This window comes from Vicugna pacos, chromosome 15, assembly GCF_048564905.1.
Source record: "Vicugna pacos chromosome 15, VicPac4, whole genome shotgun sequence".
NCBI lineage: Eukaryota > Metazoa > Chordata > Mammalia > Artiodactyla > Camelidae > Vicugna > Vicugna pacos.
The window spans coordinates 55,557,243-55,569,400 of NC_133001.1; the positions used below are offsets into that span (position 1 = coordinate 55,557,243).

The 12,158-nt window shown below is 39.3% G+C and overlaps 1 protein-coding gene and 1 long non-coding RNA gene across 5 annotated transcripts in view; one reads left to right on the forward strand and one right to left on the reverse strand.

The window, feature by feature from the left end:
• Nucleotides 1–1,732: 1,732 nt before the first annotated feature.
• Nucleotides 1,733–12,158, reverse strand: part of CPSF3 (cleavage and polyadenylation specific factor 3) — a 31,911-nt gene continuing 21,485 nt past the window's right edge. For all 4 annotated transcript variants that reach the window (XM_006197097.3, XM_015241643.3, XM_015241658.3 and 1 more), the window contains exons 13-18: nt 10,993–11,091; nt 9,567–9,661; nt 7,931–8,018; nt 4,891–4,960; nt 3,810–3,906; nt 1,733–2,029 (exon numbers count right to left, since the gene is read on the reverse strand). In XM_006197097.3, coding sequence (XP_006197159.1) covers nt 1,928–2,029; nt 3,810–3,906; nt 4,891–4,960; nt 7,931–8,018; nt 9,567–9,661; nt 10,993–11,091 — 551 coding nt within the window. In that variant the 3' untranslated portion in view covers nt 1,733–1,927. The remainder of the gene's footprint in view (nt 2,030–3,809; nt 3,907–4,890; nt 4,961–7,930; nt 8,019–9,566; nt 9,662–10,992; nt 11,092–12,158) is intronic.
• Nucleotides 4,970–7,647, forward strand: LOC140685794 (uncharacterized). Its single transcript, XR_012059242.1, has 3 exons — nt 4,970–5,121; nt 5,385–5,467; nt 6,457–7,647. It is a non-coding gene; the product is annotated as an uncharacterized lncRNA (long non-coding RNA).

Sequence of the window (12,158 nt, forward strand, 5' to 3'; positions counted from 1 at the left end):
CTCACTTAGAGCTTATGACATTTACTAGACAGTGATAAGGCAGACTAATCAGGGAGGGCGACTACATGGGGTTTTGTAGTAGGGGAGAATTAGGCTGAACTCTGAAAACAAGAAAGAATAGTGGGGGTTTATAGCCAAGGAGCAGGGTGAGGAGTCAGTCAGATGAATGTAAAGCTGCCAAGAGGTAGGATAAATCTTTGCTAAACTGACCTAACAGGATTCTTGCTGAAGGCAGGCCAGGGTGATACCAGGGTGATCAGATCAAGAGTGTGGGAAAAAGAGCCAGAAGAACATCTTGAAATGACTAAGCTTAAGGTGAAAACCAGAGCAAGGGGAGCAGTGCATATTAGAAAAGCTGACATGCCTTTTTGCAGCTTGGATGTGCAGTGTTGGGGGGAGAAAGGCCGGAGCTGGAGAGGCAGATAGGGTGATGCAGAGTGTGACCCCGTCTTGAGGCTGGGAGGTCCCTGGCTTCAACTAGAATAACCTGGGGGCTTTAAGAATGTGCTGATAAAGGACCATCGCTTTATTTTTAATGCTCCCCAGGTGATTCCGATTTGCAGCCAAGGTTGAGAACCATTGTTAGGCCAAGTTAAGGTGTTTGGACTTCATCCTAATTATGGTGAAGAAGCCTTAAAGGATTTCCAGGAGGGGAGGCTTGAAGGCAGATGTTATTTTAGGAATTAACTATAGGGAGAGGAGAAATGAGGCTGTGGCAGTAGGAGCCAGAGGGGAAGAGATGACTTGGACTCAGAGCCACGGTAGAGATAAGACAGGGGCAGATTCAAGAGCAATTTAGAATCCTTAAATCAGTTACCTCAGGGAGAGGGACTAGGAGGAAGGACTTCCCTTATGCTGTATATAACCTGCACTGTAAAGGTATTACAAGTGTGTATTTTTTTTACCTTAATGTTTTAAAATCTCTCATAACAAAGTCTTATATGACACATAAAAGGTGAACCTCAGACCTGTGCTTTGGGCCAGAGACAAAGTAGGGTACCTTATAGAAATAAATGTATTTAGTTTCAAGTAGAAACTCAGATTCAGGCACTGAAGTTTGTCACAAAAGCACAGGGAACGACTAATAGTGTCAGTGGACATTAGTGACTGTGCACGACTGACGGCTTTAGCCTGACCGTGCTTGTAACAAGTCCTCAGCTGGGCCGTGAAGGCGGCGGGTGGGGGGAGTGGGGAGCTGGCCTCCACGCGAGCTCGTCCCTGTTTCTGCTGCCAAGGGAGCAATCAGACCCTTTCTTGAAGTAGTGGCCAAAGGAGCTGCAGGGCTGTCAACCCCTCCCTCAGCACACAGCACTCAAGTGTCCAGTTACTTGCAAGTCTGAATTACTCGTCCTTGAGGAAACTGAACTAATGATTAACTTACACATAAAACAATTCAATAACTAACACCTGAATACTCCTGAACTTGTCATAAAAATTATATTTTGAATATCTCTGAATTGAATATAGATTATTATGCAAAGAAATATTCTTCAATCTCAAAAGGCCTAATTTCACAAAGATGAATTAAGGAATTTGGTAAGAAATTGGGAGGGAGGAAACAGAAAAGGGGCTTAAAACTTTAAGTGCTAATTTCTATTGTTAATGCAAATTCAGAATATGGATATGAAAATTCAAACCACCATGCACTTGGCTTTCCTTAAAAAAGACAATCAGACATTCTGATTCAGCTGCTATGAGCAGATCTTAACTGCATACTTGCCTAGAAGCAGAGTCAGTAACAAGCAGTTTATTCAGCAGTTCTAGAATAATGGACAAATTACTTGATAATTCAAGGTGCTGGAATAAAGGCCATTTGCTGTCAAAAGTAAATTGGCTACACAAAAGAAATTAATGTATTTCATTTTAAGTAACAGAAGCAGTCAAGCATTACAAAGCAGTCGTCTCCATTTACAGAGCCACAAGGTTATCAGTGAACTGGCGTCAGGGCCTCATACAGTCTCTGCGCGGCCAGCTCCACCATTTCTCGCAGGGACTCGTCGTCTTCACTTCCTTCTTCACACTCGACAGTCTGAAAGTGAGAGCACAAACATGCCTTTCACTCAAGTGTCCACAACTTTATATGGAAGAAAAACGGATGCCCTTTAAGAACACTCGTTTCCTGTAGGGGTCGGGGGTCGCCGCACCGCACGCCTGTGGGCTCGCACCTGGATGCGGAAATGCCCAACCGCACGGTGACTGGGCCTAACTAGACATTAACTTCGGGGGAGAAAAAGAATAAAGGGAAAGTCGAGTGAACTATGTTTACCTCAAAGCCCATATTATGATCCAGTAAATGACATTCCAAGGAACGCAGTCTGTGTAACACAAATTACTCAGCAAGCGACAGATGTGGTCATCTAGCCAACATCTAGTATTAAATCTGATTTGGACTCACTGATAATCTTCCAGTTACCTCTTAACTACAAAACACTATGCTATTTAAACATTCTTTTAGTCACACCATAAATATTCCTCATATAAAAATTTAGGAAGGAAAAGAAAAACACCCTTAATTCTATGACCTAGTGATAACTACTATTAACACTTGAGTGCATAACCTTCAGACTTTTGTTTATACATATCTGTTTTCTTTAAAACAAAAATGGGATAATTTATCATATTTGCTTTCTTGTAAACTTCCCCCCCACTTAATAATGTAGGTGGACAAGTTTGCACACGACTAAATCTACACCATCGTTCTTCGTGGCTGCATACACAGTATTCCGTGTGTAAGGGTGCGCCATTCACATAATTCACTTACTGTTTTTATTTATTATCTCCTACTCTTGGATATTTAGGTCTCTTGCCATTTTGTTTGTTATAATCAAAGCTAAAATAGACATCTTTGTATATATATATCTTTACTCACTTGCCTAACTAATTTTCTTTGGTGAAATACAGTAAGTGGAATTGTGGATAAAGCCTTACTTTTTAAAGGCTTTTGATGCAGATCACCAAACCGCCCTGCAGAAAGAATGCACCACCTAACTTACAGCCTCCTCCCTGCCCCAAATAGCACTTGAGAACGACTTTCTTTCGCCATCACTGGGTCATATCACTCTTTTTAATCTGTGCCAATATAAGCAAATAGTGATAGTTCATACTTTAAATTTGCATTTCCTTTAATTATCAGAGGGTCTGCTCTGAACATTTGTTCCACATGTCTGCTGGCTGTATTTCTTCTCTAGTGACTTACCTGTTTGTGTTCTTAGCTTATTTTTCTATTGAGGTAAAATCTAGTGTTTTCTCAAAACATCTATATAGTCAAAGGATATACAAAAGAAATACCAAACATGTTACCAGTTTAGGAGAACTGTTCTAATCTTCAAAACGGTCCCACAAGGAAGACATACGTATTCATTTATGCTTGTGAAACAGTTATGAACGATCTTCGGGGTGTGTGGTGGGAACAGGCCCCCCACTCTTGGATCCTATTGTTTGGAAAAACTACTTGGATCTTGCTGGTGTGAACAGAGAAGTAGCTTCTCTGAAAAATCTGGAATCAACTGGATGCCAAACTAGAGAAGAGCTGAGGTGGATTAAGGTGTATTATGAAAATGGAAACAAGGGCGTAATGAACACATGGGAAGTGTGCACTACGCAGCAACACGGAACAGTGCTTATGACGAATGAGAAATAAAAAGGATGTTAAAACCTCACATATGATAACATAAACGCAGTCTATTAAAAATGTAGGAAAAAACTGGAAGGAAATACCAAAATGCAAAAATAAACTGCAGAATAAGACTACTTCTGCTTTCACTTTATTTCCCAAATGTCTTGAAATGTAGGAATGAACAGCTACTTACCCGAGTCTCCAAGTTTATATTAGCAGTTTTTCCATCCACTGTGACACTAAGAATAGAACCATCTTTTACACTAACACAGTCTTCTCCAAATATGTCCCTTAAGATAAACAAAGATGCAATATTAGTGGAAAATGCTTTACAAATATGTAAAGTACAATTTTATATATTTGAGGAAAAAATAATATTGAAGATAGGCCCTAGTTTGAAACAGAATACTTATATCTACTCCTGAGATGTGCTTCTTAATTACTTTCACATATTTTATGAGGCAGGTGAGATACACAGCTACCATTGGTTAAGAATGCGCCGTTCAGCAGGCACTGTGCTAGGCACTTTATATACATTATCTTAACCTATAATTCTGGTAAGGAGCCCCTTTTACACAGGAGGAAAAGAAGACTCAGTAAAGTGATCTGCTGAAAGCCCCATGGCTAGCGAGCACGAGACTGGTCTTCAAGTGCAGGCACCTCCGTCCAGCACCACCCGCGCCCCCTGGGAAAGCCTCGCTATTCTAGGGCCACACAGGACTTTCTGCTCCTGTAAAGCCTCTGAAACCAGAGCCGCCCAACAGCAGAACTGTTCTCAATATGCCCCTTGGGCAGGCACAGGAGAGCAGACACCTGTCTTCTACAAAAGGGCTTCTTACTCTGAGGTCCCAAGAGGGGCTTCAGGGAAGGGGCATCTGGAGTCCAGAAAACTGGAATTCACATTTAAGAAGAAGTGAGTATGTGTAATAATCCTTAAAAGCATAGTAACCCTAGGGTAATCCTCTAGTGCTTTTCTGATCCTGCCACGCCAGCCACAGAAAAGCATCCTGAAGCTCTATATTAAGCAAAACGCACTTCGCAGGGAAGTGGCCAACCAAGCAGGTCACATGTACTCAGAGCGAGCTGCACTGTTTAGCTGGAAGGAAGCGGTTCAAACTGCTTTACTGACAGAAACACAGGCCCCTAGACAAACTAAGTGACCTGCTAAGTGACCTTGTCTGAGCCTGACCAGCAGGCAGCGATGGCACCAGAATCACACCCTCCCCACCATCTGCTTCACCACTTTGGTGAGCAGTAACGTGCAGATCACTTACTGGAGCATGATCTCCAACCTCTTGCTATAAACGTGCATTTCTAATTTTTTAGAAACCTTCTGTACTGCACCTGGAAAAAAAAAGCCACAGAGGGGTCAAGTTCCAAATTCCAGCTTAGAATAATTTCCAAATCAATAATCAGAACATAGTTGCTGAGAAACCAAAGTGGTTAACTATGGAATCCTTCAAGTGACAAATGTATACAGAGGGTCTACCCGCTGAGACAAACTGGTATTTCATCACTTTATTTTATGTTCTTGTTCAAGAACCACAAGTGACATTATGTAAAATTTTATTTCCGGGGAGGGTATATAGCTCAGTGGTAGAGTGTATGCTTAGCATGCAGGAGGTCATGGGTTCAGTACCCCAGTACCTCCATTTAAGAAATAAACTAATAAACCTAACCCCCCCCCCAAAAAAAACTCCTGCTAGAAGATGGAGTTTAAAAAATTATTTATTCCAATGTTTCTCCAACTTTCTACATTTATGAGCAGAAGTGAGTGAAATTATAACTCCAGGTGGTCTAGGAGCACATCCATGCTCAGCAATCTCTGAAGTTTTTGTTTTATGTGAAACGGTAAGTAAATTTAGCATTCTGCTACATAGAATATACTTACAGCTGTTCTAGTAAAATTAATATTTAAAATCACTCGCCAGTTAGATTACTTAGCTTTTCCCCCGAAACAAAGTAACCTGGAAGTAACAGTAAACAAAGTAATCTGGTTCAGGAAGATGAGCCACACTTGATCTCCGGAATCCCACCACTTTCTGCTACCTCCACAGGCACTTCCGCCCTGGCCCGAGCTTCTATCCCCCACCTTCCTGATCACTAAACTCCCACTGGAACCTCGGCCTTCATACTTGCCCTCCTAACAGTCTCCCTTCAACAAGCACCAGGGTAATCCTTAAAAACCCTACAATGTAACCCATTTCACTCACACTCCACGTCCAAAGCCCTTAAAATGGCCCACAAGGCCCTACACGTCTGCACCCACTCCAAACCCGATCGAGCTGCCCAGCACTCACTGTGGCATCAGCTCCTCCAGGGCAACCATCTGTGTGCCTTGCTCACAGATGTGCCCTAAGCACTTGCAATAACACCACGACACAGCAGGTGCTCAATAAATATCTCTTGAATGACTGTTAGGTGAAAATAAGGAAGCACCTCATTACCCAGAAGAACGTAAAATCCCACTGCTGATTCACCACCAAGTTGGGGAGAACGAGGGAATATAAGGCAGCTAGTTAGTTTAATACAATTAACTCATGGAAAAAGCCTGTTCTAACTTGTCAGCAACGAACCCCCGCAGAAATGCCCAGAGGCTAACCTAGTGAGGAAATGTTTTTATTATTATCATTATTAGTTTGAGATGGATCACTAACGATAGGATGATTATTTTTAATTCCACTACTATAGATCAGACCAAAGGTGTATTTTCACTTTGGACTAGAGTACCAAGAGAAATACACAAGATAAAGTCAACCCAGTCTATGACAGCTCATGTGTTCCCTCCTGTACCACACAGGCATCAAATATTTGGTGATCATCTGTTTTTCGTTTTTCAGCTCCATCATTAGGTGGAGCCTTCATTAGAGCAGCAGACGACATCTTGACGACACAGTCGACAGTCAGTCTCATGCTAACGGGCTCTGGGACCCCTCCTCCACCGCACAGCATGGAAGGGGCTTAGGGGAGCTCATACACCCAACGTCCCTGAAGCCCACACAACATCCTGATTGGCCTGGAAAAATATCATTTTTGCATAGAAATTTCATTTTTCAGGGAAGTATACAAATATCTGACTTCATTTTACAAAAGAGCTATTAGAATTTAATGAACAAAAAGTAACCTTGGAGGCTACAACACAATTCAGCTCAGGAGTGTCTGATTTCAAGGGAACAGGCACACACTAGAAAGTGAAGGCAGCCGCGCTCACGGAAAGCTGTGCTGGCCCACATACTCCGGCCTTAAACTTCCCCTCCTGTTCTCTGCACTTAACCCTTGTCCCCCTCACTTCACTGCTCCTAACTTTTGTACCACTAATTAGTTATGACCTTTGTAAAAGGTCCTCCTTCCCACACCCCCCCACCCCATACCTTGCCCTTTATATTTTACCATCGAAGAGAAGAAAAAGGTAAAATAGAGAAAACTGACAACTGCCTTTAAAACTGTTCTGTCATGAATATCTTTGTTCCCTGGGGCAAAGACTGATACTGAACATCGTATGAAAATCCAAGATGCACTGTTCTTCTGCGGCTTGTGTGAACGTGCGGCTTCATCTCCTATGTTACAGGCACACGGGGTGGGGGGGATCCATTACCCACGAGTTAATTCAACTAAAATAAATGATCAAATAGTGTCCAAAGCATAATTTCTACCATGATTATTACTCACATTCAAACACTTACCAGTAACTTAGATGAATAATTTAGATTTGTCTAGGCATTTATTAGTTTCATCTTACAGATATGACCAGTTACGAGAAGATGGATTATGAAGTAGTTGGCTAAGCATTTTTCCTCCTGAAATCAAAGAACTAACTACTTACTTTTTTCTTTTAATTTTGAGAAACAGAAATATTCCATCAGAGAACAAGATCTGATGTCATGTGAGGCTTCCTGGAATATTTCCTGGGTGGTTTCTTCCCCCAGGAGCACAAAGGACAACCTTACATGCCAATAATGTGTATCTTAACATGTGTTCTATTGAATTATGTATAAAATAGAATCCAGCTGTAAAGAAATCATGCACAAGTATTTTCACTGGTGTTTTCCTTGATTGAAAATTGCTGCTTAGAAAAGAAAACAAGGAGATTTCATCTTTGTGTTAATTGCAACCATGTTTTTATAGCACAGATGAAGATTCAGAACAAAAAGTAAATAAAATATTAGTAATATGCCCTATGCATGTATCATACCTTAAGAGTTACAGGAATGGGAAAATCAGATTTCAAGCTCTTTAAGACCCTGTTTTCTGCTTTTCAGTTCATAGAACCATGGGAGAAGTGAAAGAACTGACAAAAATGAAGTAATTCTGTACCTTTCCTTATTTTCGGGTTGGACTGAACTTCTAGTATCACAGTTGTTACTGTATCTGCATACATATCATTGGAAGGGTTTGCCAACCACTGTAAAGCAAGAGGCAGAATTAGGGAGGTGCAACCAGCCAACCACAAAAGCTGCAGTCACCACCACCCACCCACCACAGACTGCACATGTGGGACAATGTTTCTAGCATTTCACTGAGATCAGCTGACATTAACCAGCAATGCTGAACTTCTCTAATTTCTTTTTTATCAACAATAGTAAAATGTACTGAGCACATCCTTTGTGGTAAGTGTTTTATATGCATTATCTCATTTAATTCTAATAACATCTTCATCATAAAGGAGGAAACTGACTCAAAAGTAACTTGCACAAGTAAATAAGCAGTGATTAATTGTTGGTTCTAGGATTCAAATTCCTAGTCACTATATTTTAGTAGCATAGACAGTAATATTTTCAGACTTTTACTTTTGTTTCTTACATGAAATCTAAGATCCCTGACACTGTTTCATGTGCCCAGTGCTCTGAGAAAGTTTTCCATGTCCCCCAGGTTAGGGTGAGACCAGCTGAATTACTTCAGGAATGAGAAGCCCCCCCCTTTTTTTTATTATTTCTCTAAAGAGTGCTTTTACAAGTGATATGAGTCCCTGTAAAACTTCTCTAAGATTTTCTTTGACATGTTAATTCTAGGGAGTTAAAAATACATTCTCTAAGTTTAGTAGCAAGAACTAAATTACTGTCTCTAATAACTTTTCCCCTTTCTGATACTTTATATATTATATGTAACTTCATGTTATAGATAACTACTCTTTTTGACAATTTCTTCAGTTATTTTTAGCCTTAAAAGTCAAATTCAGAATTAAATCAGAGAATTACAGTGGGACCACAGCCATCAGATCTTTTTTTGTTTGTTTTAAAAAACAGTATGTGTGAACAGAATAGTTGACCGTACAGCTGGCAAATTTACACACAGCCTTGAGGCAGAGAAACAGACAAGGTACCTCCCTGGATCATTCAGTGCTAGGATTCACCTTGAAAGTCCATCTTTAAACTTAACAGATGCCAATCTATCAAAATCAACCATCAAAGTCACTTGGTGTCTGGGTTTCAAATTCTACCCTTATGAATTTAAAATTCTAAGAGTGAGAACCACAGTCACCTAAATTAATGATTTCTAAGTTTCTGTTTCTAGAGTTTGTGAATTTGGGTCATTTTAATGTTTCTTATTTGAATCTTCAGAATTTCACTCTCTTAAGAAGTGCTGCATAACAATTTGTTTGCTTTAATGTGTCAGAATTTTATTTTTATCTTGAGAATTTTAACAACTTTTGATATAACTCAAGACATCCCGGGGTACTACAAAATCAGTTAAAACTTACTCATATGAGAGACCTCTGATTATTACACATACTAAACATTAAGCCTTAATTTATTATTAGTTTCTATGCTATTTTAAGTATTTAGAAAATGCCTAGCTATGTTATATTTAAAGCTGATCTTGGAAAGAAAAAAATACATATGTTTTCCAACAATTTTTTTTCCTGATTGGGAAGAAATCAATTTTCTCTATAATTACATCTGAACTCAAAATTTTTTCCCCTTCCTTGTTTAGGTGAATGATCTTATCTTACTTCTAATACCACCATTCCTGGTTCTTGGATTACAGTAATATTTTTGAACACTTTCAAAGCAGGTTTTTCCTGAATTTCTAATTCTTCTACATCACCTGGAAAAAAAAAGAATTATAAGACATATATAATTTCCTGAGATGGGGGAGCAACATAGGGGTGTGGGAGTGAGAAAAACAAACTACTGGGTGTAAGCCAGGCTCAAGGATGTATGTATGACACGGGGAACAGAGCCAATGTTTTGTAACAACTGTACGTGGAAAGTAACCTTTAAAAATTGTATAAAAATAGAAAAAAATTTTAATTTTAAAATAATTGTCTAAAGCATAATTATTTGTTTATAGAGATAGCTGAAATAAGGTGACACACAATTGAAAAAATTTAGTAACTTGTATATAGGCAAATTTTTAAACAGCTAAGTAGGTTTTATATTAATTGCTTATAGCAAATGGAAGCTCTCAACGTGTATTATAAAAATTCATATAACTAGATAGGATTTACCTTGGACAGTAAACATTTTAAAAGTTAACAAACTTTCATGACTGTCAAACATCTATGTTTGTACAAGAGATTCTTCAACTAGCATCTTGAAATTTAACACAAGCCTCAGCACCTACTAGTCACTTCTGCCTTCTGTCTTCACAGGTTTAATGGTTCTACAGGGAAATTCCTGAGATGTCTAAGATGAGAAGGAAAGGGAAATTCTCTAAGATGAGACCTTTCTGGTCTTCCCAATAACCTCTTAATTAAGGATTAATCCAGACATATTTTATTAACTTCTTATGTTACAATCTATAATTCTAACAAGAAGTTCTGAGGTGAAAAAAGATAGCATTTTTATCGGTTTCTTTTATGTAAGTACTTTACTATATGAATTATAAGCGCATATTAATAGAAAGTGTAATTGTGTGATTTGAAGTGTTCTTGCTTGTTAGAGAGAACTCACACTTTTAAACGAAGTCATCCCCATCCTGATGTTAACACACGAAACCCTAACTCATAACAGTCTAATATGAAAACAGAATACGCTCATTCTTTACAGGCCTTTGGCCAGTGATCATGCACGCTTATAAAACCTGCTGGATAGATTAGTACAGATGGAACCAGAAAAATTATTCTCAGTGGACAAAGAAAAGAAAAAGACATAATTTAGCTACAGGAAACTAAAGTAGACTTTAAACACAAGCAAAGACTACTGACATTTTTAGAATTTTAAAGTGGATCAAGAATAAGACGTGTTATGGAATTAGAAAAATGTTTATCAGTTTATTTTCAAAATTTTCACCTAAAGGTGATTGATAACATCACCAAGTAAAATATAAACAAAATTTGTGCAATTCTGAGACAATTAATATCCTTTCCCAGATATATAGTTATCTTACTCAAAAACAGAAAACAATTAAGTGAATGTCAATAAATACACACACACCTGTCAATTTCTGTAGCTGGTAATAGAGCAAATTAAAAGGCCCCGTATATGGAATGGCTTGGGTCTGTTTTACAGTGCTCATGGCCAAGTCAGTATAATCTGAAGAGGAAATTAGAATAAATATACTTTAAGAAACAATACTAGTCCCAAAAATGCAATCTGCAAACACATACATAAAGAAAAGAGGAGTAAAAGCAAAGTAAGTGAGAACGTGTTTTTCTAGCGAACACAGTGCTCTTCAGTTGGCTCCTACCCCTAAACACCCTCTCACACCCGGCCCTGCCCAACAGTTAGCTTGTGCTCCAGGCACAAGAAGGCACTCTCATTCTTCCAAACATGTTAGGTCCCTGAACGTCTCCAAGCCAGGAAGTGAGCTGTCCTCTGCCATCTTTTCTGCTTGGCAGCTCCTGGCAGTCCTTCACCACTTGGCATGAGAGCTACCTGGTTAGCAAAGCTTTCCCAACTCTGCTGGCCCCACCCTCATCTCACATCTGTATCATGCACTTCTGAATGTCACAGGTCTGCACTGTGGCTCTACACAAGACAGCTTCTCTCAATAGACAGCTTTTCAAGGGCTGGGACTGTGCTTTTTCATGAATCTCTATCCTCCAGCACCTCGCACGATGCCTGGCATTGAGCAAGAACTCACTGATTGTTCATGGAACAAGTTATTGTCTACTGCATGGTCTGAAAGCTGACAGCTGGCCTGTCTCACAGACGGACACCTGAACACTGCTGCTATTTACTCCTTGATAAAGCACTTTTGACTTATTAGTGCTCTACACATAAAATTGAGTGCAGCTGTTTACCTGAAGATAATACCACGTTTACTGCAAAAGCAATGATGGCTTAGCATTTACACAGGCATAAAACACAAGGTCCAGCAAATGACTTAAAACTACAGGTCATAAAAATCAAAAAGCTTGTGCGGGGAGCCCAGGAAATAAAAGCGCCAGGACTCCACTATGAAAGGCAGAAGACAAGCCTGTAAAGGGTCAGAAGTCATCAATCTGTGTTACAGGGGAACTTATGCTTCCAATTAAGAAAAAAGTTATTTCACAAAGAATTTAAATGTTTTAATAGTTCAAGGAAGATTTTTCCCCCCGTAAAGCTAATGAGATTATTAGGTTTCACCTATTTGTACTTTATTATTTTTTAATATATTT